Source organism: Ixodes scapularis, unplaced genomic scaffold, assembly GCF_016920785.2.
Source record: "Ixodes scapularis isolate PalLabHiFi unplaced genomic scaffold, ASM1692078v2 PGA_scaffold1__304_contigs__length_218370807, whole genome shotgun sequence".
NCBI classification, from domain to species: domain Eukaryota; kingdom Metazoa; phylum Arthropoda; class Arachnida; order Ixodida; family Ixodidae; genus Ixodes; species Ixodes scapularis.
Genome location: NW_024609846.1, coordinates 196011472 through 196038467, shown reverse-complemented (window position 1 = coordinate 196038467; position 26996 = coordinate 196011472). Strand labels below are relative to the sequence as shown.

Genomic DNA, 26996 nt, shown 5'->3' with positions numbered 1-26996 from the left:
ACTGGACTCTCTCCTTACTCTGGTACGTGTGTCTTCTGTTTTGCTATATTCGAGAGAGTGAGACAGGGTAGTCGATCATTGGCACCGACGGAAGTAATTTATCGAACTGACCTGCGGTGATGAAGCCCTAAACGCCGTCTACATTGCCGTGGAGATGTGGGGACCGCGCTACTAGGTTTGACGTCTCCTTTGAGATTGCCGCCGCTGTTGAGATAACCCTTTGGTTACTCTATCGGTACATCTGTTGGTAGTTAATAGCAAAATCCCACAGCGTCAAACGGTATGTGCGATCTAGCCGATTGTGCGTAACTCCGATTTCGCGATACCAATGTGCGTAAAACAAAAATCTCATGGTGTGAACCGTGCAAAGAGGTGTGACTTATACAAAGGTGCGACTTGTATAGGTTGTTTGCACATGACGTCAATCAGCCATTTTGTTGTTAGTTTGGTTTTTCAAACAAATTTACTACATTGAAGGATTACATCAAAACTGGCTGAAATGATGTCAGCGGTGCTCTACGCATTTGAGAAAGCATGTAAATCCTTGGAATGCTCGAGTTTGGCACACGCCAGACAGATCGCAACAACAAAATGGTGGACGAAATTACGTCAGTGAAAACACCCTATACAAACTTTTCTGCGAAAACGGCCCAATATACGGATGTGCAACTTATAGTCCGGAAAATATGGTATTACGCTATTTAAGGAGATCGTTGAATGTTCTGAAAACCTGCACGAGGCCTGAGCTATTTATTTTCAGTATTATTGAAGGGAAATGAAGTTTTGGCACAACGTTGGTGGAAATTCCTCACATTTTGGTAAAATTTAGGAGGATGTAGTAACCCCTTTGGCGAAAATGGCACAGCAATCACATCACTGTTCTTGACAAAATCCCCTCAAAAATGAATTCAACCAATAAAACGGGCAAAAGTGGTACATGTTTATATATCCTCAAAAAGGGAATGCTTCGAGCAATTTTCGCCTCTCGCGCAGCTTCATTAGCCTGAGCTTTTACTCGTCGTGCATAGTTTAGCAATCGTTTTCGGACACTTTTAAACTCCAGAATCAAATGCAGAATATGCAAATATATTAGCATTACATTACAAAATGAATGGATATTATTCCATACTTCCTAGCATAATTGGGCTAATCCTAAAATGGTAGTAAAAGTATTCGGTGGAAGCATTTGATGCTGGAAAAATTGCCCGCCATTTCTCCGCAGCTCTCAATAATTTAGATGACAGTCGTCGTGTATGTACACCGTTCCTCGTAACAACAATAGCGGTAATTAAATTAAAACTTCCTAGGGCACACAGCTGTTAGCCCTCCTCGTCAGAGCTCAGCTCTTCGTCTTCAAGTTCGGGCATCGGATACCGGAGCAGAGCCGCAATGCCTGTCAGCAGGTCTAGCTCTGAAAAGAATAAAAAATAAAAAACGATAAAAAGATCATTGTTCTGTTTAGTGAAATAAATTTCCCAAAGTCAAAACCAGTGAAATGGAAAAGGCATTCCCATGTACGGCTAGCAGTGTTGCAGACTAAAAGATCCAAGACCCACAATAGAAATCTTGAAGGCAGCTAAACCTGAGGTGCAGGATAAGGATGACTTTCTAGAACAATTTATTACTATTAGTGTGCAAGCAGTATAATAAATAAAAGTACCATTAGAAGGAAGCTAGGTTGTTGACTCGGATCGCTTCTTTGCACAGAACTATGTCCACTGCGTGATCTTACTGTTACCAGGTGTTATTAAGGTGTGCTGTCTGGCCATATCCGCCGACGTACACCTCCATTCTACAAATCTTTAGTGCAATATATTTGGCGGCGGTTTACAGCCCCAGCAAATTCACATGCTTTCCAAAAAGTTTTACATTCTAGTAGAGGCATCCGACTTGTCTAATGACTCTTGGAACTTCCAATAACCACTCTTGTAAGTTTAGAAACATATAGCCCCATTTCATCTGGCCGACTTGGAAATCAAACTTATACATTACTGAAGAAATTTGTTGAAAACATGTTTCGAGGTTTGCTACAGTAATATAGCTAAAAGGCGTAGCACGCTTTAATCTCAATGACGACAATTTTGCTGAGAGTAAGCAAAGACGACGGCCCTACAACTCCGACTTACCGAACAGATAAAGCGATTACGACTGATACAGTCTAAGCTCATTTTAACAGACCTGGTTACAACAGACATTTGGATATAACATACCAATTTGTGAAGTACGGCTGGTTTGTCTTTATGCATCATTGACTTAATTTCATATCTGCATACAACATACTCCTTTTACAACAGACCAAAATCTTAGTCCAAATCAAGGTCTGTTATAATGAGCTTAGACTGTAACAGAAAACTTGAGAACATTCCAAACACCCAAAAAAGTGCTAACATCACTTGAAAACTACTAAAAATTGCAAAACAGCAATTCTTTTAACTAGAAAATTCAGAAGTCCGCTAAACTTGAAGGAAAACCGCTAGATTGGCAATACTGATGGTTAGTGCTAGAATGTTTGTTCTCTTGAATGCAACGAAGAACCAGCAATCTAAATCTAAAATCACACCCTTCCAGGGTTCTTAGGCTCTTTTATCTGGAGTAAAACTACTCTTTCTTAATTGATGGGCAAGGAACACCTATAGCGGTTTCACAAGTGCTGCAAATAAAGTCACCTAGAAGCCTCCAGGCCTTGCGAACAATAACCCACACAATAAGGAGCATTTGGCTCACAGTCAAGCATTATTAGAGGGCCTTCCAACATGCTGGTTTAACTAGAAGAACACTCACTTTCAACGAGATTGGTGTGTTTGATGTGATACTGCTCCCTTGAACACGAATAGTCCAAGAAAGAAGCGCTGAAATTTCCTTCAGTATCCCTTTAAAGCACAACCATGAGCCATGTTTGTGAATCCCCATTCCAAACCTGCTTTGCCCTGCAAACATTTTTCCTTGTGATATAAGTAAACATCATGTTGTTTCTGTCTACTTCTCAGTGGAGCTCGAAATGATAGATGTATATGTTCGTATTGGGGCTTGAGGTCCAATATACCATTACAGTGGCTTAAAGGGGCGGTGCAACGATATTCAATTGGAATGTTTTTAACTTTACACGAGCTTACTGGCACTAGTGGGACTCAAGGATACTCGCACGCAACGCCCCTGGCCAAGAAACTCCTTTGTTGCACTGTAATTTCGAGGACAAAACCGAGCGTTTTCATTCAATCTCTCCTTCGCAAAACCTGATGACGTAGCTGGGCGGTAGCAGTACCGCCCAGTGACGATATTTGAATACGGCTCATAGATTGGACCCGAGCATTGCGTCGGCACTCGATTTGGGCTCGTGAAAATCTATGGCTCGAGAAGCATTCGGGTAGTGTCCTGTGTCCAATCGCTGCAATGACGACAACAGCCGAAACATAACAATGTCTGGAACGCAGCGCGTGTCCTGTGCCTTGCCAACCCCAGCGCATGGCAATGGTCAACATTGGCGGCATATAATCCGCTCCATATCACGTGGCCGCTTGTTCTGGCTGCGAGTTGAGGAGGTGAACTCTGCTTGTTTTTCTTTATTTTTTTTTCTGCGACTTCGATTGCGCGTGGTGAAAAACGAATGGGTATTTCACGGGTCATTAACGTCAGGGATCCGCTCTAAGCGCTATTTCCGCAAAATACAAAACTTGTTGCATCGCCCCTTTAAAGGGGGTAGTGTGGTTATCGCGTAGCCTCCACCATGCATCGGGAACGGCCAATCCTTGGAAGACGATGTAGGTGGCGCTTCAATCCGCAGCTCCGTTGGGTGCCTCAATCGGCCGGCAGATAGAGGCACCCTAACACGCTTCTAACTAATATAAATACATCAAAAACAATTATTTGTTTCCAGTGAACTTCCAACGACATGATTTGAGTTTGAAGGTGAATAAAAAATGCGAAACTAGCAGACGACAGTGTAGTCGACAGCTGCGAATCGGCAGGAACTGACCGGAGCCAAGCTGACCAAGCGGCCAAGCCGGAGCCATAGCCGGAACGACGGTGCTGGAAGCGCCAGCGCCACCCGCGGCCGTCTTCCAACGCTGTGCCGCTTCTCCGGTTTCGTTCGTTACGCTACCCGCTTTAAGCCACTGTAATACCATATTTTGATATATGCTACATTGCATTGGGCATGTTCGAGCACCTCCTTCGCAAGCCCAACTGCATGTTTGTGTTAATTTCCGTGTCTATTTTTGTTTACAAAGTATTAAATATATCTAGGTCATGGATTTTCCCATGTTTATCTACATAACAAAAACTGGCTGTGTCTTGGTGTTCATGTATTTTTCAAAGATCACTGTTTCTTAGCAATTTGTGTTGTATGGTTGTTAATATTTTTTTATTAATAGTGAAAGAGACTCTTAATGAACTAAGAGTTCAAATTTCTTTTACAATTCTTATATGTTCTTACGATGCTTTACAGTTATATCATAAGCTGACAGTACTTGCAGACCACGGACAATGGGTCCAAACATGGGCCAATGTCAGAGTGCTCTTTAACAATCATTATGAGCCTTTTGTTTGTATCATGTGACCATTCTGCTCCAGGTGGCATAAAAAATTAAATTTTTTTCAGGCAAAATGTTTTCACCATATGAGGAAGGCATGCTGCTTTTTTATCAAGGTTCAACCGCCAATGAGGTTTTAACACCGTTGTTCAGTTAGAAGAATAATAGAAGAAAGCCATTGTGAGAATTCATAGTGACTGGCTAAGTGACCCAACTATCGTGCCACTGTCCTACAAGGTGAGTAATTCCACTGATTCAGGACAGGTAGGACGCATGATTCTCGGCAAAAACTGGTTCCCACCCTGCGTTTCACTACGCCAAATGTTTTGCAACCAGTTCTTAAGCGTCTTGCGACTGCTTACAACTGGCTGCTCTGCTGTGTAACTGGTTGTAAGAGGTCACAAGAGGTCTAAAACCGATGTGGCATATTCAGTTGTAGTCAAATGCAAGTGTGTGAACCAACCTTAAGATTTTTTAAACAACATGTACCGCAGAACAGAGACAAAAGAAGAAACACACAACATGAAGCGCTTATTGTTGTGCGCCTCTCCTTTTGTTCCCGTTTGACGGCACATACATTTTAAAGAATCATGTACCAGCTAGTCCACATCTCCATTTTAATGCATCTGCGAGAGCATGCTCCTGAGAAACGTCTAAGATAGTCTCGACGAAAACAGTCCTCCCTAGAAGAAAAACTTTCCAGAAATCGGTGTTCTGTTTTAAACGATTTTGTGTTCTTGACGCCGACGGACGTTTATCAATATTTTCGGTTAAAACCGGAAGTTTATGGCCGGTGTGTAATTAACAGATTTTCTCTCCCAATGCTGCTTTATTTTAACGACATTCAACTGCACCGATATTTGCAAGTATCTAAATATTACCGATGATATATGTTGGCAAGCCACGAAGGATGTTGTTTAAATTCAAGTACCGACATTATCATTAGAAGCGTCAATAATTTTATACTCGCTGGGAGAAGTTGCGCAGCAATTCAGAAATGAAGAACACGCGGCTCTTAAGGTGCATGAGCGCCCACACGTACAACACCATTGCGACACAAAGTTCTCCCCGCGTACACCGCCATACATTTCCCCACCCATCAAAAACCCATTAAGTACGAGCAAACCAAGGAGTACTGTAAAGGACCACTCACGCTCTCCTGAAATGTGTAGGCTGGAGAAGATCTTTACGTCTCCGCCGTTGTCTCGAACCGAGTCCACCAGGGCGACGTACCGCTTCCTCTGCGCCACGTCTTGGCACCTGAGGTGAGCGGCGAGTGTGCAAATGGTCTCAGTCAGCAACCTTCAAGCCCAGACCACGTCGACTGCACCACCGAACCACTACGGTCGAGACCAGTTATAACGAAGTCGACGGGAATCGGAAATCACTTCGTTATATCCGCTATTTCAATATAACTGACTTTGTTATGACCGGTCTCAACACTCCTGGAACGGATCTTCGACAGGCACGTTTGGCGTCCCGCGCCACCCGTGCATTGAGCAGTCCCCAAGTGGCGACAAACTGCGTCGCAGGAGCCAGCACGTCGTGACGTTTGGACGCCACAATCCTCACAATTAATCGCGCAAACTCCAGCAAAAAAAAGAATGGACGCAAGCGTCGCTTTTGTTGCGGTGTCTAACTCCTTCCTGGCTGCCGAAGCTTCTGCGAACTGTCGAGCTAGAGCGAGACCTACGGTAGAACAGGACGCCACTGTCGCCACCTCCGCTGCCGCCAAAATTGTCACGACACGAGTGCAATGTCGTCGGGCAGAAATCGAGGGACCGCAAACGAGGACGCAGCCGACGAACCAATTGGACGCGTTACGGGCATTGTACTAGAACTTCCTTGTACCACGCGCAGAGCCATGCCATCACCTGAAGAGCTTGTCAGAGATGAGCAGGGTCTCGATGGCCTGTCCCTCGTTCGCCCGCTCCACGTGCTTTGTCCCGTAGAATGCACGGCTGGGCTCGTTCTGCAGCACCTGGTAGAACTGGTCTAGGGCCTTCACCTCTCCGGCTGCCTTGGTGTCCGACAGCTTGGACTGCACTCCAGGATCCTGGAGGATTTCTGCGAGCAACATGGCAACCTCTTTCAGCTGCAGACGTTCCCAAAAAGTCCCATGTCCCAAGGTTTCTAGCGTGAGCGAGTCAACGGCACCAAGTAGTGGCTGGGGCTCTGCATCCGCTAGCACTGTTCATCCAGACAATTCCCATTTCATTATTGAATAGGTTATAGAATCTCCTATTGTGTCGTCGCCGTGTCGGCCCTAGACCTAAATGCAATAAGACAGCTAAGTTTGCTCTTACTTTCCTCTCTTCTTGATCGCCAGAATGTTTTTGTGGGGCAACTACTTACTATAAAGCGCTCTCCGGGAAGGAAACATCGGCGTGAAAAAAACTGCAGTGCCATTGAAATATGGCAACACCAAAACCACGCTAACAATGATTATGAAAGTCAAGAACAAGCTTGGAGAGAAAGCAAGCACATTCGCACCGGACAGAAAAAGGCTCAGAGAGGTGGTGCACCAACAGCTCAAAAAAGCACTTCGCTTGGCGCTAAAGAGAGTATGAAGCTCTAACATGCCAGAAAGTGCACCGATCACGAGAGAAAAGGCCGATCTTTTAAACGCCTTAAGTGCAATGACAAGTGGATTTGGGGTTTAAGAAAAAAATTTACAGCAACCTTCATCTGCAAAGTTCTAAACAGTAGAACCCTGGTAGAGTAATTCCGCATAGAGTAAAACTCCGATTATAGTAAAAGGAAGCGTCAGTATCGACTGAACTCCCGTGTCCTTGATGGCTCAAGATTCTGATATAGTAAGTCGTCAACACTCGGAATATTGGTTATAGTAAAACACAGCAGTGCTGACGAAATGTTATTTACCTGCAACAGCACAATTTCTCGGTGAGATCAGCTCTTAGAAATTCTAAAAGTGTACATTAACTACCAAAGCGCTACAGGCTACAGTGCTACGTCGTACGACGACAGTTTTCTGAGCGGTGCTGCGGTCGCTCGTGACTGTTTCCATTCTCGGTGGCCTGGGATCGTCTGCCATATCAATACAACAGGCCTAACAAAACTGAAAAGGTGCGGCTCTTTCGGAGTGTTTGGGACTGAACTGCGCATCATGACCGATCCGCATCATACTTGAACTACGCCCGATCAAAAAGGAGGTAACGACCAAACACAAAAGCAAATCGCAATTGAATTCGGCGTTTTTGTGGTAACAGTGTTGGCCTTGCTGGAAAACAGGAAACTTATTGAGGACATAGTTGCCGAAGGAAACAGTGGAAGCTGCGAAATATTCTCAAGCTCCAAAAAGGAGAATGTCGGCACAGAGCTGCTTCAAGGGTTTCGACAAGCCTGCGCTGCAAATGTGCCAGTCAACGAACCTGTTACGAGAGAAAAAGACTTGGAGGCATCAAACGGATAGACCGAACATTTCAAGGTGAGGAACTGTCCTAGTTTTCATAGGAAGACGGGCGACAAAGGCGCCGTTTCTGACGCATCCGTTGATTCATGAACCGAGCAAGTGTTGAAGAAACTGAATCCAACAAGATGTGCTCTTGTTGGGTTTGGACGGTTGGGAGCACTCTAAATGCAGGAAATGCTAACGGGCAACACTATGCCCATATGACGAGCCTCAAGAGCTTCCTTGTGGAGTGCAAAGCACCTACAAACCAGCTGTTTACTGCAACGTAAGTGACATTTTTATAGTTGTGGTGTTTGTTTTGGGATTAATAAACATTTTATTCATTTCCATTACCTTTTGTTAGCTGCAATAAGAAATTTTAAGGTGCTCCTGATATTCGCGACTCCAGCGACCTATAGGGGGCGCCACCACCAAACAAACATGGCAGCTGGGTCCAGATCGCGTCGGCTCGGCCGGGCCGCCTGAACGGGTGGTGCATTCGATTTAACAGATTTTATTTTGTTCAGTGCCCAATTTCATAGGTATTTGAACTGCGACGGTTAAGTGTGGCCGGTGCATATAAACTTGCAGAGCATAGTTTTGTTTTCCCAATGTTTTTTGTTCTTTTCATGTCAAGGTTTCGTGTCGGAGATTTTGTTCAAAATCGAAAATATGGGCTTTGGAGAGACGGTAATAGACTCTAATCAGTTTTGGTCAGCTAAAAAAAACGGCGATGACTACAAAACTGTTCCACCGAGAGTAATCTTCAGCTAACTCGCATGCCTGAACCATGCGACTTATCTGTCTGCAAAATCAACCTTTTGTGCGTATACGCGTTTAACAAACAGCTCCAGTCGTCTGCTCGGTCAACAACACAGGCTGCAGGAAGATTACAAAAATTAAGCAAGTGCTTCTTGAGCCAAGGAGCATGTTAACCTGCTGGCACCCCACTAAGCAGCTGATACTCGTATTTCAATTCAAGTTTTAGTAGCAATCGAGAAGTCATTTTGACAAGCGGGTTATGTATTATATTATGTACTACTATGTCCCACTAAAGCAATATCAGTATATTCTTCGGGTTGAAATACGAGCTTAGTTGACTAGCTAGTGTACTGCTGAATAAAAGTGTATTTGTCAGACAGAGATACTACTTAAACTCAGCCAAATGGTTCTAGCCGGTCACACAGAGACGAATACAAACAAACTGAAGAGAGTCTTCATCGGAGATTCACGCAGAACCTCTCTGCATTGAACTTGACTTCGAAACCTGAACAGAGAAAATGAGTATTTTTTTGTGCCCGGTCAACCTGAGCAATGTAGACGTATATTGCTGCCGGCTTCGACGGGGGTATAATATAAATATTGGAGGACGCGATAGATCATAATGCCGTGACAGCTTCTAACTTGGCGAGATGCGTCCCCCAGCTTTTGAAAGCAGACAATTTCCCTCATTAATCGTATGCAGCAAGCAGGTTTTCCGGAATCAAGTAATTGCGAAATCACCCGAACTCCTTCGGTGTGGTCCAGAGGTTTTTTGGCGAAAGGCAGCCAAGATAAATAGCCAATGCACCAACCGGCGTGGGTGGCTCAAACTAGAAGCTAATCAACACAACCAAACTCAACGAAAGCAGCTATCGAACTTTCCCATTCACTTGACTGCAACATTGGCCTTCCCTCCAGTGAAACACCTCGTCTATCGTCCTCATGTCTATTGTTCTACATCCTTATAAAGAAACCACTTATCAGTTACCAAGTGGTCATCACTTTGAATGTGATTCAAGACAGATAAGAAATCAAAACGTTTTTTCGCGATTCCTCCCCATCCAAGAAATCAAAAGCACGCGACCGTGTATCGTGGAGTAAACGGGCTTTCAAACACGTGATGGAAGGAAACAATCTACTGAGTCTTCACCCCACTAATGAACACTCAGGTAAACTTACAAAATTTTCGGACCTTCAGCAAATTACATTGTTCGCCACCGCACCGACAACACGTGTCTGCGAAAGCCGCCAGAGACGCGGAGGGGCACAAAGCGACCTGTTCCGGCTGGTTCCCGGTTTTCCCGCTTGGTGGCGTCCGTTTTGCTGGAGTCGCGAATAGTAAAACTTCTAATATAGTAATATTAATGCTCAGTCCCAACAAGTTTACTTTAAAGGGGATATAGTGTAACGCATGAATTACAGTATTTGAGGATTGATCGTTTAGATTTGTTCAGAAGACATTAAACAGTTGTTTCAGAACCTAATTCTTTTTTTAGAAGGTCCCCGCTAAATTTAACAGGGAAACTGACTTGGAGCAAAGGTCACGCGACATCAACTCTCCCGATAAAGCTATACTCGTTTTTACCTCAAGAACCATAGTAAAAAAAAGTCCGGCTCTTCGCGGAACATTACTAATTTTTCTTTTCATGTAGAACATTAAGATATATGTAGGAGCATTGCAGATTAGATAGCTGATATCTTATCAAGCCGTACACCTTTCAAATGCCAAAAGCATTGCTTCTTCCTCAAAGAACCAAATCTTATAGGACCTATTTCTCGCGGTGTATGAACAATGCGCAAAACTTCCTTTTTTCTTGAGGTGAAAAGGAGTATAGAGGGAAACGAAATTGGTGCTACATCAAGTCGGATTGCATCAATTTTATGTGCTAAATTTAGCAGAGAAACTGAATTTACATATAGACCGACACCCTGTTTACAAACAAGCCCGTGTTTGCCCACACCAGGTGTGGGCACTGCGCGTGCGCACAAACCGAATTCGGGAGGAGTGAAGCGTCTGCGCACACGCAGTGCCGTCGACAGTGCCATTGCAGCTGCGTGACGTCAGGGCCGCGTGTTGGTCTATAGGTCTCGTGACCTCAGGTAACGTAACATCAATTTTCCCGCTAAATCTAGCGGGGTAACTGAATTTGTCTGTAGGTCTAGTGACACGAGTTCTTGAGAAATGCACGGATGGACGCACGGACAAAATTTTGAGATTGGGAGTTTGTTAAAAAGCATTTCATGCCTCAAGACGGCGTGGTTTAGTACAGTGATGTCTCGTTAATATGGACACCTCCGTTCCCGTAAAAAATCGTCCATAATGTGAGTTTTCTATAATAACAAGACAAAAATGCATGTATTTTTACAGTTTGTCCCCGATAGTAGTGTCCATATAGAGGGGTATCCCTATTAACGGGGTCCACATAAACGACACATGATTGTACTGCAAGTGTAAGCTCATTTTGCATTCCAAAAACGGTGATGTCTCGTTAATAAGGATGCCTCTGGTTGAAAGGAAAAACTGTCCATAATGTAAGCTGTCCGTAATAAGAAAAACATGCAAGTACCTTGCCCAGTTCGTCCCCTAAATCTCAATCCACATTGCAAGGCATCTGCATTAACGGGCTCTGTATCAACGGGACACGACCGTAACGCCCGCTTCCGATAACCCAAACAAACGTCCATTGCGTCCTTGAGTTAGAAAGAATGAAAGTCTAGTGGCGAGTTCATGCCACCCGGAACCCCTAGCAGGGATTGCGATGCCCACCTCTGAGCGAGTGCTTGAACCCCGACGACGCGTGGGCCAGCACAAACTTGCCCTTGTTCTCGAGGAGAACCTTGAGGTCCAGCTTGACCGCAGCCTGAAACACGTACTCGTAGAACTGGTCCTGCGTCACAACCCGTCCGGGAACACGTCACTTCCCCGAGTTCCGACAAGCGTGGATTGGATCGCTTGGTACAAGCGCCAACTGCCTCTGTCGCAGTTTGCTTGACGACGCGTTAAGCGACACGCGTGTCGTCGAGACGTACGAGAGGAAGACGCGCGCATTGTCTTTTTCTGCGCGTGTCGCCACAGGAAAGAGGGAGTATGCAGTTGCCAACGAAGTGAGAAAAGCAGGGCGCATCTTTCGAACGTGGAGCCTCCGGCACACATGCCGTGCTCGGGGTGCATGAGACGCCGAATTGCCGTCGAAGGCTGGAAGCTCGCGACGTGGGCGGGACAATCGAAGCTCCTCCCTGCCGTCCTCACCTTGCAAGCAGGATTTTGTGTTTTCGGAGTTCATTGTTTACCGAAAATTCGGGGTTTATCGAAGTTTATCTTTGTAACATTCCCAATTCTTCAAAATTCAAAGTTTACTTTACGGTGTTCTTGTCGTTTAAAATTTCAAAAACAAAATAAACAAACTCCGGGTACTACGACCCGCTGTCCCCAATAAACAAAGACGCGCTAAAAGGCACACCACCTTTTGTCCATAGTTTTAGATTTCAATGGAAGCTGAAGTCGCATCTCCCCAGCACCACTGCCACCGTGCTCTTACAAAGTTAATTTGTACAACATCTTTCCAGCACCACTGCCACCGTGCCCTTACAAAGTTAATTTGTACAACATCTTTTTTGCTTTTTTATTTTCTTTCGAGACTTAAAAATTTCGAGTCTTTTGGATAAATTTAAAGTGACAAAAAATTTACTGGCAAGTGCTTTTCCGAGTTTTTTTCAAAATTATCCGAAAACACGGAACCCTACTTGTAATTCTAGTTCTAAACTCTAATTTATACATAAATATCGCGAAAGTGCCCCTTTGAAGCACAGGTGTACCGAAAATTGTACGCTTTTGACATATCATTAGCGATGCATAGGATTAAGTAATGTGTACGTTTGTGACATTGCAAGATGCAAACCATTATACGGTGCTGTACTACGAGATGAACAAACGCCACGAATGTGCAAATATCGGTAAGGCCGAGACAAGCAAGATATATATTTTGAACTTGATTTTGACACTGGACATTGCCAGTTTCAAAATTCTTCTATTATAGATGATTGCTTTATTATCGTGTTTACGAGCAAACGCATGCAGTAATGGAGCAAAGCCCACCTGTACAATTTCTTGAGAGGAGCATGGAGAATTAATCAAGTGCCTCGTTGTAGTGGACAAGTTAATGACAACACAGAACATGTCGGAATCAAAAATTTGATCTGCGTTTCGATTTTGAACACACAAGCACTTCCATCTTCTCACAGGAAAATAAATGCGTAAGCTCTATTTCAAAGTCCACCAACATTCCGTAAAGTAGATACAGCAGATGAAACGAGCGAGTAAATAAAATCCTAAATAAAAAAAAAAGTAAAATATAAAGAAAACCTTTATCACCTTGACAAAACCAGGGCTCGCAATCAGCACGCACTTGATAACTGCAATAAAGAAATGCACGGTGTTCGAAGCAATTAAACGTGACCGGAAAAAATAAAATTGCAAGTATTGTGCTCACCATCAAAGTTGACATGACGAAGGATGGCTTGCATCACCGCCTCATAGAAGCGTTGAAGACCCTGCAAGCGGAAAAATTGGAGCTCAATGGATGCGGTTCAACACATGATAACTTGCGTCCAAGCCCATTTACAGCCCAGCTACTACATAAAAACGGAAAAAAATAAAGAAATACTGCTCCAGCGTGTCTACTAAATTGCTTCTCTTAAATCCCGACCTTCCCAGGTTGTCCCTGAATATTTTGATTCAATTCTCCACCGTTACAAAAGGGTCGCCCCTTTGTCGTATAGCCTGGCAAAGGCAGTGGTAACGCGGAACGTGACGTTGGTCTGGACAAACTGCATACACATGTGAAAACCGGATGCCATCTTCTGCGGTGGCAACGTAAATGCGTCCTAGCTCTTATATGCCAACAACACTTCACTATTACGAATTTATATTGCAAAAAAACGGCCGAAAGAAACGATGGATGGCGAAAATAATTTTAAACTACAGAAAGACGCGCATTTTGGCTGCTTGACGGCTCCCGCAACGCCCAACCATCATCATCATCAAAGATCGAGCCGGGAAACAAATCCTAACCCTATTCACCTAACTTCACATTCCTGCCAGACCTCTCCTTCACGCTGACTGCTCCGGACGCAAGGTGTGCTGCTCGCAGAATTGATGACTGACGACATCCTAAACAGCGTTCGTGAGCAGAACAACTGCAACGACGAGGAGAACCCGAACGATGAAGACGAGGAGGCAACGGTCATGGATCAGCAGGAAGAATCGTCTCCAACTCCGATGCCCTTAGTGCCATCAGGAAGTTGCGCATATTTCTTGGAAGGTGTGCTAGTGCGACCGTCCACAGGAAGGTGGACGACATCGAATCGTTCGTCCTGAGCGTTTTTGCTACACCTACCAGAAGAAGATTTCGGATTTCTTCCAGCAACTGTGCAGTGTTCAATCGCGTGAGCGGTGCCAGTATGACCGCAGCCGTCAACAAGGTGGACGACATCAAATCGTTCTCCCTGTAGCGTTGTGCTAGACCTATCAGAAGTTTTCTGATTTCTTTCAATAAATGTGTAGTGTTCAATTACATGGAGCATTTTTTGTTTTGTGTTTCGGATAAAACCGAGCGTCCGGATATTCCTATTGCAAAGGTAGGTCATCTTCCCTCAGATATAATTACAATTTACGAGTTTTTCACTATAAAGATGATTTCAGAATAACGAATGATTTTTGCGAGTCCGATGAAATTCGTTCTATCGAGATTTGACTGCATTAATAAAAATCAAGTTTTGGTGCAATGCTGCTGCAAATTCCTCTTATCTTGGTTAGATGTAGCAGGATGTGGTAGGGTAAGCCTTTTGATGCGGTTCTGTGCAGCAATCAGATCACTGGAATAGGGATATGCCCACAACCAACTCAGAATTCAGCTAGACACAAATCCCCTCTCCAAGAAAAACACTTCTTTTTCATAGAACCAAAGTGCCTGAAACGATCCAGAGTAAAACTCAAATTCATTGCATTCCTACACAATCCCACGGCGGACAACTGTACTGGTGTTGTAGTATGTAGTTCGTTCTCAAAAAAAAACTAAGTGTGTGCACATTTCTTTTTTGTGAGAGTGGGTTGTGCAGTTTAATTGAAACACGGCGCAGGTCTAAAGGTCATAGCTTCTAAAGTTCATAATTTTCTTTCTTTGGTTTGTTAACAAAGGTGTGCAGTTTAATTGAAACACGGCGCAGGTCTAAAGGTCGTAGCTTCGAAAGTTCATGATTTGCTTTTCTTTGGTTTGTTAACAAAGGCAGCGTCCCAGAAAAAGGCCGCTGACGACAGCACCTTGGCTCTATAAGAAGCGAGAGAAATGAGCGAGTTAGCCGAGTTTGAAATGTCTTCCTTCCCGCGTCTCTTGAATGACCCGGGTTTTACGCATTACAATCGACAGAGCGCAGTCCTTGCCTTGTCGTGCTGTGAGCAGCTGCCCTTGCGCTTCCTGGGGATGCTGATGTCGATCTTGGCGCGCACCAGCGTCATGGCGGACGTCACCAGGCAGACATGCGCCAGGCCCTCCTGCATCACCACCGCAGCCACGTCCGCATGCTGGGTCGGGTCGCAGGCCAGGTCTGGGCAGAGGAGTAGCAAGTGCCCGACAGGGTCATCACTGGTATGTCGCACGCGACATGTGTACCTGATAATGCTTAGCAACTGCCTCAAAACCTAACAGACAGTGCAAACTTTTTGTGTGTCTACTTTCCCACGGGGCAGGTGGAAGCCTATCGTTGTCATTTATAAAAAAAGAGTGAGTGGCAATGCATCGAGTCTTTTGGCTCTAAAATTAGACTTGTGTTGTATTTGCCAGAAGTACCTCGCCATTCGCTGCACTCTTTCCATAACGGGCAGGGATTGGCTGTTCCCATGCCCTGCGATAGAGTAGGCCAGCTTTATACACACAGCTTTAACAGCCTCCTAGGCTAAGTTTAACGATGAACAGTAGGATTGTGATAATTCAAACTTGGATACTTCATACTTCTGGTAAAATGAAACAAATTTCAAAATTTTGGTTGCCCCACTATGGTTTTCATGTATTGATTGGCCACCTAATTCCAACGGCGTTTTTGTGTAATTTAAACTTCTTGTTCCCGCGGCCCCATTGAGTGCGCTTCTTTCTGAGCACCAGTGCACTGCAGAGAAGCAACACCCTTGAAGCTTGCTTCATCGACTGTTGCTCCTCCGCAGTGAACCAGTGCTCGGTGAAAAGCGCACTCGACAAGGCTCAACGAGGGCACCGTGAGCCATGAAAACGGGCATAGTGCAGAAATTTCCATAGCAACTTCGCGCGGACGCTGTGACGTGGCAGCATGGCATGAGTCCACGTCACAGCGTTCGTGCAAGTTGCTATGAAAACTGCCGCACGGTGCCCGTTTTCATCGCTCGTGCGTCCCCTGCTTAATAGTTCACGTTAGACCTTCGCATAATGACCTTAATTTTGTTTTGAGTTGTTGTGTGCTGTCTAAAGAGTCCACGGTAAACAACATTTTTGAGGGATAAATAAACTTTTGTTACAGATTTCACACGTTTCTTGTGTGGCATGCCTGCCTGCCTGATCAGGAGGCCTATGTGGAGGAAATCATCAAATGTCTGCCTTGTACGCATAGCCATTCATATGGCAAATATCCATTTTATCTTGCATCAAATTTACATGAATTTCTGATAATTCAAACTTCTGATAATTTACACAAAATTTGTTGTTTCCTGGAGTTTGAGTTAATGACAGCCTACTGTACAACACAACACCAAATGCCACCCCCCCCCCCCCCCCCCCCTGCCGCCCCCCCTCCCCAATTTAATGGACAAAGTACACAAACCTATGGTATAACCCTCTGTAGTGCTGTGGCACCCAATTGAGTTCCTTTGGAAAGCCCTCACTACCAGCTTGTTGTAAATAAAATAGACATGGGACCGAAAGCACCCGGTTGGGCATTTATCAGTTCGCCAAACTGCAACGAGATGGCGCAAACGATGCTGCTCCGGCTTGTCGGGACTTTTAAACGTGGTGAGCTCCAGCAGTGGAAGCACACGTTGCCATGAGGTTAAAGTTCAAGTTACTGTACCTCTGCAATTGTTTGTAAATGTGTCTTTAGTTGATTTGAGAAAGCTTCATAAGGGTATATAGCCAAGGTTTATAAAGATTTGTTGCACCCAACATACTTTATTGTTTTAGATTGTTAGGATATATTATCGGGAACTACGAGTACTGGGAATTGGGTACTAGGAGTCACGAGTCCACACAAGAAAAATATATAGTACGCTCAGTGTGCGCACGTTTGCTCTATTAGAATATATCCTGCGTACGAAAACAACCCAACAGACGAGGAAATACCACAGTTGGTAGACGAGGGTGACGTGGAGCCGTCCGACGATGACGAAACCGGGGACTATCCCCACGACAACGGCGAGGATTTGGCCCAAAGTACCAACACCGACACAGAAGCTCCACAAACATTGTACCCAGAAGCAAAGACAAAGCGTCAGTCCCTCCAAAGAGCGGCATCGTATGAATTCAAATAAAACAATCCTTTTGTCTGGAACTATCCAATGTCCTCTTTCTCCACACCTGATTTACCTTTCAGCTACTTGAAAAAATATCTTCCGGGGGGCTTTTGGAAACTCGCTGCACAACAGACAAATCCCTCTTCCATCCTGGTGCGAGCTCACGGGTCGGTGAAGACAACGTCGACAGAGCTGCAGAAACTGGTCGGTATCCGCATGATCACGAGCCTCCTCGAGCTTCCAAGAGCGAGCTGGTCGTATTTGGACTGAGAACATGGTATGCAACCGATTTCTCAGGAAGAGCGGCATGTTGCATCTTGTCGACGGGGCAACAATCTGGGAAGCCCGGACGGCGAGTTGTTTAGGATGGAGCCCATTTGTGAGTCCTTCTGAAAAGCTTGTCTGGAGCTTCCGCAGCCTCAAAAACTTTCCACTGACGAGCAGATGATGCTGTTCAGAGGGTGGCGTCCTGCTCATTAGTACTTTACCAGTAAGCCAAACCCCGTTCGTTAGAAGAAATTTAGCCAAGCTACAGCTGAGGGGCTTGTTCTTGACTTTGTGATCTACACGGGAAAACAACCATTCTCGACTGTGACACAAAGGAACTCGAACATTGTAGGGCCATCGTAAAGCGTCTCTTAGAAAGAGTTCAGACGGAAGAAAACATATAAGCGGTTACGGACCGATTTGAAGTTAGCAGATTTAAATCTGGCACAGTTATGTCCAACAGGACAGGAGAATCTGCAACCAAACAGCCGAGCTACGAGGAAATGACGGGAAGGACCTCAGCAGCGTCGCTCGTAATGATGACAAGGTGCGCAATTACGAAATGGAAAAAGAGCATAGATAAGAAAAAAAAAAAAGTGTTCCAACCAACCATAAACAACAAAAAAAAACGTAGGGTTTTTATGTTGGCAAACAAGGTTTGCTTTGACATGTACAAGAACTTTCCAGAACACGAAGCAAGCTCCAGATGAAATGCAGAAATCCAGGTTATAATGGAAACATTTCTTTATACTTTTATACATTTCATTGCTTGCAAAACAGGAACTGCTTTCGAGACTTCCCCATCCTAAAGACCTGAGGTACTCAATGTGGTACCAAGCGTTTCTCCGGTCTAAATAATATATATATATATTTTTTTATTAATAGAACTGCCGATATAATAAACTAGTTTTATGTTTTTTTCTTGACTATCTTTCCTGATCGGAGGAGGATTCAGCCCCCCAAGCCCATGCTGGAAACTTGTGACAAACGCCCAGATTGCCAATCCTGGATAAACCCCTGGAGTAGCTGTGTGGGCTATTCCTAGAACTCGTGATATATGCACATACAGAAAGGCAGAAAAAGATTGTCAACTGACAGAGTCTGCTGACACTTGCCAACTTTGAAAAAAGGATTGATTTCACTGGAAGGGGTGCCCTTACAGCAATAAGGGTGGTTGTGCAGGCGAGCTGGAGAGCGATCATACTGTAAAACCCCGGAGGCGAGGGGACAAAGGGAAACAAACAGAACACAGTCTTAACATCGGGGATTTTCAGTACGGTGTCCTTACAGCACACTCCATACTCCTAATGGGCTTTTGTCCCTCGAGTGCCTCAAATGGGGCACTCGAGAAAATACCAATCCCAACCGGGCAATAGAGAAATCAATGCTTGCTCCAGACTGCTTGAATATCTTTTGGCACGAGCAGCTTGGTCGACTTTTAACTGGCATTTGAGTTATTGCCATCAACGGAACACCTGGAGAACTCAAAGTTTCGTTCAAACATTGCGACGCCTTTGTATTGTATTAGGCGGACAGCAAGAGGGCAGGTGAGCTAACTACTACTCTTCAAATGTTCTAATAGCATAGCTACTAAAAAAGCCAACCATTTTTTTTTTGTTTTATTTAAATGGAAAGAATTGACTTTTCGTGAAAGATGCCATCGGCAAAACTACCGAAACATTTGGTACACGAGCGATTTTGGACAGAACTAAGCAATGCCAGCTACTAATGCAACTTGCATCTGCTCAATGTTTGAAAGGATGCCGTTCTTGAAACTGGCAGCCTCCGGAGGTGCTTTGACGAAATGGCTAGTGCAATCGTTCTGCCAGAAAATCCATAATTTAAAAAAAAAAAAAATACCTATTGTGGAGTTTATAATTGCTCAAGGCATAGAGCCAGTAGAACAGTGAAGAGGTACCAGACGGGTTCTTACCAAGTCGCTCCAAGTGGACGCTGTCCCACACCCGTTTGGCGAGGGTGAACTTGCGGTTCATCTCCAGGTCCAAAGTGTGGTATGCACCCATCTTCCGTGTAAAAGGAACATTCACATTGCGAGTGAGTGACTGGTTGTCGAGAGAATGTGCAGGGCAACCCACCTTCACGTACTGGTTCTCGACGATGTTGCGTCCTTTGACCCTGAGCATGCATGCCTGGGTGTCGAAGTCGATGGTCTCGATGCGAATGACCAGCGTGGTGCGCACCCGGTTGCTGCCGGTGCTGCCCGTGGCTGACTCCGTCGTCACCTTCCTGTCGTGCCACGACTCGTCATGAGTTTCATCGTCTCATCAATCGCACACGGGAGCACCCGGCACGTTCAAGGTACTACTTAGGAAGATTGACAATGTTTTCAATTGTCCGAGAAGGTTATGTATCGAGCGCAATGTGGTTAACACAAACACGCATTGGCCAGTTTTTTGTTTTTCACTCACAACAGAAATGCCATCTTTAAAATTACTCTTCTAGTGAAACCTTTATAGTCTAATGGCAAATTCCACTGGGCGTTTTGGAGCGCGCCGGGATCAATTGACGTAGATCCGGAATGGAACGCACGATCCGAACGGGGTTGCGCTGCCTACGGATCCCCAGTGGAACATGACCACTGCTCCGGGATCAGCGGATGCCTTCCCGTCATTCAACTGCCCGGGAATCTCCTTTCCGCGGTTGCCGCAGTCGTTTCGAAGACGCTTTCGCAATCGCGGCACTAACACGTGTTTGAGGCACGAGCGGCAGGAATGGCTCAGGAGCTTCTAGCAAAGATCGCCAGAATGCCCGTAGCGCGGCAAAACCTTCTCCTTCGTGGAAAACGAACCGGCTGTCGAGCCAAGGGGTAAGCAAGCGGCCATTATGAATTCTTCTGAGGCAAGGAGGATGGAAGTGTAGGAGAGGGCATGACTCCAGCCAACACCGCGTAGCCTCCACAGGCCGTGCTCCCTCGACGCCTCGCCTCTTTCTCATTTTCCCCCTTACTCTCCTCACTTACCAGGCCAACATGACCACATCACATGACCGTAGCTAGCCTTCGTCTAGCTATGGGGTACTAGAATATACCACAGTCAAGCCTTTGATCTGATAAAACCTACCGGACGGAGCGCGTGCAAGCCTGCAAGGAGTCCTTCTACAATCAACCATCCATCTCACACGTGACATGTCCCGCGCACCAATTGCCAGAGAGATCTACGGTCACGTTGGCCACAACATTGTTTAAACTTTTTACGACTAGGCTTCACCAATATTGCAACGTGCCCCCTCCTAGTACTTCTAACCTCCTTGTTCTGAGGCGAGATGGGCGAGATCAGGCAAGATGCCCCCGCGAGAAAGGAAGTCACGTGTGTGCGCCGAGGGCTGGCCCGGCTAGCTTCCAGTTGAATCCGCCGAAATCGTCGAAGAGACTTTTCTCGGATCCAGATCGAGATCTGGAGCGGGAGCTAATCCTAAACGACCAGTGGAACACGTCCGTCTCGATCCCGATCGCCCAGTGAAATAGGCTCGCTCCAAAAATGTCGATCCCGGCGCACTCCAAATGACCAGTGGAATTCACTATTAAACAGCAATTTAGAAGGAAATTTTTTTTTTTTATAATACTATACGAGTAAAGTGTGAAAAAGTTATAATAGTGTGTTCATGCTGGGTCGTTTGTGTTAGTACAAAATAATCCCCTCCCAGCCCCCAGCCCCTTCTAGGTTAATCTACTTGCCATCTCGACACAAATTGGCCAACAGTAGAAGCTGCTGTCCTAGTGAGCCAATAAAATCCTCAGAGCGAGGCACTGTGACAGCGGTGCGTACCGACTGTTGACGTAGAGAACAGAAAAAGCAAATGGACAAATGTTGCGTGTGGCGGGTCGTGCCATCTAGCTGACGGTGGCGGAGGCAAGCGACCTGCATGTCTTTCTCTGCTGCCTCCACTGTTGGCTAGGCGGCGTGAGCTACCACCCGAAACATTTGTTTGTACGCTTTTTCTGTTTACTACTGTTGCCGATTCCTGGTGTGCTCATGTTCGTTTGCACATAATGGGGGAAATTAGTAACACCCCGTGAAGAACCAAATTCTTATTTACTATGGTTGTTCAGGTGAAAACGAGTATGGATTGCATGGAGGCATGTCCTCGAAAATATCAAAAATTGCATTCCTCGTTTACTGTTTCTGAGGTAAGTTCCGTTCTTGCACTAAAAAATGAAGGCAAATTGTCATTCGAATTGTAATAGGAACAAAATGCTTGTTTCACACACAGTTGCAAACTCTGCTCCGCGAACACGAGTCTGAGCAGAACCTACACTGGAATTGCCGTAGTGACAGTGGGACTGCCGCCTTATTTTGCGCACCTTTAAAAGATGTTAAGACACACCCGACTCTAAATTTCCCACACCGACTGCCCCAAACTAGGAGAATCGCAACCTCAAATCAGCTTTAGGGGCTTTTAGTGAGCAAGAATAACTGCTGGCGAGGTGCAACTGACATCATGTGCTCCCACCATTGCACTTAGTCGCCCCAAAATCAAGGTGCCTTGTCCAATTCAGCATTTTATTTTTCACTAAGCTGAGAGAGATAACGATGCTATTGAAGGTTTTGCGCAACAATATTGGGTTCGAATGTTCCTCGCTTGAAACAAGCTTACTCACACTGTGACAAAACTATACTCACACGCAATGCCACTGACAAAGGAGAAGCGTCCTTGTTGCAATGTAATTTCAAAATAAATTTTTTAGTTTCCCCTCCGCAAAACTTGATGACCTCATCACGGGGATTACCCCGTAGTCATGGGTTCGTGCGGCTTAGAGACAAGACACGAGCACTGCGCGGGCACTCGATTTAGGATATTGACGATGGAGATAATTCTTAAAATCAAAAGAATAAAAAGAGGAGGACAAGCACTAAGACAACCACATTCTTTCATAATTCTTCGACAGGTATTTAGGTAGTTCTCAGATAATTCCTTGACAAGCATCTTGGCAGTCGCTCGTGTCTAATTGCTGCAAGGACGGTAATAGCCGAACCCCAAGAATGTAAGGAACTCAGAATATGCCCTGTGCTTTGCCAACCCCAGCTAGTAGCTATTATCAACATTGTCGGCATATACACCAACTCACAATCGTAAACGAATCCGTGAGCCCCTAGAGACGCGCCAGCAGCATGGCGGATGCGTGACCGGGTGTGGGCAAGAAGCACGGCATCAACCATCAACTAACTATTGGGATGCAATGTCGACGTCTGTGCGAGTCCATGCTTTTTTACAGTCAAATCTTTTTATTCTTCATCTTCCTATACTCAGCGACAACTTTTCTTGGCAATGCAGTGGAGAGTACAGCTGCAACGAAAAAAGAGTGGCACAAGTGACCGATGACCGGAGCGGCAAAATCGCGACACGCGGCGCTTATGTTCCCGAGCGCGCCGATAGTGAGAGTGCCAGTCACGTTCGATGTCTCAACGCGGGGGTGGCCGGCAGAAAGCAGCCCATCCTAAAGTCCACCCACATTTTAAAAGCTGTCTTATCCCTCAATTTTCTGCCGGCCACCCCCCACGCTGGGACATGCAACATGACTGGCACTCTCGCTATCGGCGTGCTCGGGAACAATAGCGCCGCGTGTCGCGATTTTGCCACTCCGGTGATCGGTCACTTGTGCTACTCTTTTTCCGTTGCAGCTGTACAGGCACGTGTTCCCTCTCCCATTTGGAGCGCTGAATAAAGCTGTGCACGGGCTCTCCTCCTCTCCCCAAAAATGCCAAGAAAAGTTGTCGCGGAATATAGCAATGTCTGACAACTTTAATGGCCTCGGCGAAATGGACACTGCTCTTTACACTGCAAACCTTTGCATGAATGATGTGCAATACAGCGAACCATTCCGCGTGGACACAGCTGAATGAATGTTGAAGAGTGATTCAAACAATGAAATTTGGCTCGCTATATTCAGTTTTGACGTCGCTCAGGCCACAAGAGAAATCTAGACGAAAAGTGCAACGCTCAACTGGGAAAAAAAAAAAAAAAATTGGGTTTTGCATATTGGGCATATTAACTCTGCTATTGCCACCAGTTTCAATGGCAAACCTCTGTGTGTGCCGTTTACATGAATTTGAGTTACCCCAGACACCCTTCAAGTTTACTACGAGTCTTTAGGGCCCTACAATTACTTTGTATCGCAACTACTGTGTCGACAGCACATATAACCTTGATGTGGTCTTTGAGCTGTTTTTGTTCAAGTGTGAAGTCATTCATTTGAGCGTGCAGACAGTTGTCTGAACGTGAAGATGCACTGAATATGGTCCAAGTGGTCCAGAATATTTATGGATCTCCCACAGTCATGTTGGTAGAATAGAAATAAATTCTATGGCACCTCCATGAATTCGCCCCAAAACGCTTGCCACACAGGCGATCGTGGTCCAACGGCGTCTAGTCTTCTTTTTTCACGGCGCCTATCAACATTCTCAGACGGAACCGATAGCCAGAAACTCACGAACTGACCTTGACCTTTGTCCCAGCTCTTTCAGTGCAGCCCTAGCCTACACAAGTCTGTGGAGTTTGGACAAGGCAGGTTTACAACGAAGAAATGCCCGACCTACCCACATCCCATTCAGCCAGAAGCGTAACAGCTGAGACATGACGTTGAGATGGTGTTTAAGCGGCATCATGTCGTGCAGCAAGCCGCTTGTTCTGGCTGCAAACTGAGGGGTAGAACGCTGCTCATTTTTGTCTCATTTGCTCAGCGCCTGCCAACGTGGGGACAGAAAAACTGACGCACATTTTATAGCTTATGAATGTCGAAGACCGTTTCTAAGTAGAATTCACTGAAAGTATAATAACCGATGTATCGCCCGTTGAAGTTTATCATCAATCTGCTTACAGACCCCTAGCACAGAAGGAACTAGCTGGCTGTATAGAAAGGACTTAAAACATGGAGTAATGTCATTGGTTTCTCAAAAGCTGTCGAGTGGGATGGTAGTAGTCAAATGTGGGCATTGCGGCAGGAATTACTTACAAAAATAAATAGGAAGACAGGTGCGATCACAGTTTGTAAATGGTACTGGGGTTTCCGAGCAAGTAAGAGAACCGACCTGATGGTTGAGGCTTTGAGGCTGTCACCCTCCGACATGAGGTTGTACGCGTGCCACATGTCCTCTGCTTCTTCAGGAACACAGGTAACGTTCCTAAATGCCAGAAAGATAAAAAAAAGTAAATAAATAAAGACGCGGCTAGAGACGAACAGCACCGGATCCAAACGGCGGATAAAATTCGACCTGTCAAATTACGGGTACTTCGGAAAACCTTTCGGCGGTGCTGATTGGAGGAGTGTTTACTACTGAACATAATGGTAAACCCTACAACCAAGGTAAAAATGAGTAAAACAAACCAAAAGTGCATCTCTTACCGTTTTTACTCTTTTCCGCCCACTCACGGAGTTTACAATCATGTTCGATTTGCACCACCACCTCGCCTGCACTCCAAGATTCTTTTTTCGAATACCTACCGTGATTGCCACAATTTTAATACCTCATATTCCTCCACAAAGCCTTAAATGTAGGCGTTGGAAGTAGGCTCTGTTTAATTACAGTCTGTGAGTTTAAACCGGGCAATACGGGGACCTTGGCAGCGAAGGCTGTTGAAATTCGATGCCACGATTGCACGTCCGTCGAGTCGTTTGGGACAGGCACATGAACGTTGTTGGAAGGCTTACCCGCTACCGTCCTTGTCGATGTATTTGTGCAGAAGCTTCATTCTCGCTTTTTTTAAGCGTGTGTCACTCTAGAAATAAACGGGTGAGTACCATCAATGAGAAAATAACATGATCCAGGGAGAAATTGCGGGTTCTAGAGATCGTTATGACTTCCATGATTATGCGCCATTTTCTTGGCGTTTCGCAGCAAATGCGACAGATAAACAATTGTTTTATTAGAGCCAGAAAGGAAGTGCTCCACTTAAAAAATCTTTCTGTTTATTGTTTGAATTATTTTAATAAGTAATAGTTAATTTTATTGCGTAAAAGTTTTATTTGTCATGACATTTTTGCGGCTTTTTTAGACAAATGGATTAAATGGGTGCTTCCTTTCCACCGAGACCACTATTAGGCAGTGACTAGCGCCACCTCGCCTTTAAGCCAAGTTCGTGTGTCGTTGAGCCAGCTAACCCAGGGTCACAGCATGACGGCATGGCTGGTACCCGGCACGCTAGCGTCGGAGCGTCTGCACACACTTGCATCTATCGTTGCAAAAATTTTAAAAAGAAGCGAGACGAGACCTACGAGACGATGGGAGCGCGAAACGGGAGACGGCGGGAACTTTGTGTCGTGGGGCCGCTTGCGCAAAGTAGCTCAGTCATGATCAACTACGGCACCATTTAGTTTCGTTTTTGAAAGGCGACCGAAATTGGTCCTTTGGCGCAGGATTGGCTCAGATTACCCATATTTTGGCAAAACGTAGCAGGATGTATCAGGGTTAGCTCCTTTGGGGCAGCAATCACATCCAGAGTGTCGAACTGAAATTTTTATCGGTTCAGTTCCGGTTCGGGTTCACGGCTTTCGGTTCGGTTCCGGTTCAGTTCCGGGGAGCAAAAAATAACGGTTCAAACCGGTTCGAACCGGTTTGAACCGCTAAATTGAGAATATATTTTTCGCGTTGAACTATATAGTTTCTTCGATCGTCCGTGCAATTTACTTTTGTTTTTAGGTACCAGAAATATTAAATTCAGTTATCTAATTTCGACGCAAGAGTAGAAAAAATCTACATTAACATACATAACGTCGTGTTCATAAGACTCCACATCCCTTTGTTTACCAGTAACATATATTTTACCTGAATCAAAATGTTTAAGTACAAGAGTAAAGAGTTACGTTCCATTAGGGTCATAGCAGAGAGGGTAAAAGAAAAAAAAAAAATGCACTCCCCCTTTCACCCCGAATGCCGTCCGCTCCGCCGAGTGGGCGTGCAAACTCTGTTTAAAATCGCGTCATTTTGTAACTTTCAAGCGCAGATGCGCAGATTTTGGTATACCAGTTGCCGTGTAATATTATGCTAGATAAAAAGACTCACAGGGTCCAATGGAGCTGTTACCTGCGTGCAAATAAAAGAAAAAAATAGGAAAAACTGTGTCAGATTGGCCGGTCTCTTTGGTGAAAAGTAAATCCGGTTGCTGTACCTTTTTTACTATATACAAAAGTTCGTACTGGTGTAGGCCTTTAGCGACCATGAGTGGAAGTCTGAAATAATAAATAAAACGTGCTCTCCTGCCGCAATACAAGCAGTAGTTGAGGGTAGTACTGCCGGCTTACTCAACTGCTATTTAAGTAACGGAAAAAAGATATGCTAGTTGATCATTTAGCAAAATAGAACAACAGAGAGCTATAGGCTGATTTTGGAGTAGCCACAACTATTCTAAGAACGCGAACCACTTCACAACGGCAGCCACGAGCGAGAGTTCGATGTTGGGTAGAGCCAATACCACCTAGAAGACAAGGCCTGCGCATGACGTTTCGTTAGTAGATCCCCGACCCGCCCCAAGCGGCAAACAC

General features: G+C 45.2%; 1 protein-coding gene across 1 annotated transcript; it reads right to left on the bottom strand.

The window, feature by feature from the left end:
• Positions 1-918: 918 nt before the first annotated feature.
• Positions 919-25360, bottom strand: LOC8038407 (protein pelota). Its single transcript, XM_029991327.4, has 11 exons — positions 25167-25360; positions 24547-24639; positions 19597-19747; positions 19434-19524; positions 15143-15306; positions 13194-13254; positions 13076-13116; positions 11471-11591; positions 6404-6596; positions 5683-5789; positions 919-1411 (listed from the first exon to the last, which is right to left on the bottom strand). The coding sequence occupies exons 1-11, from the start codon at positions 25205-25207 to the stop codon at positions 1320-1322; spliced, it is 1155 nt and encodes a 384-aa protein (XP_029847187.2). The 5' UTR covers positions 25208-25360; the 3' UTR covers positions 919-1319.
• Positions 25361-26996: the final 1636 nt, after the last annotated feature.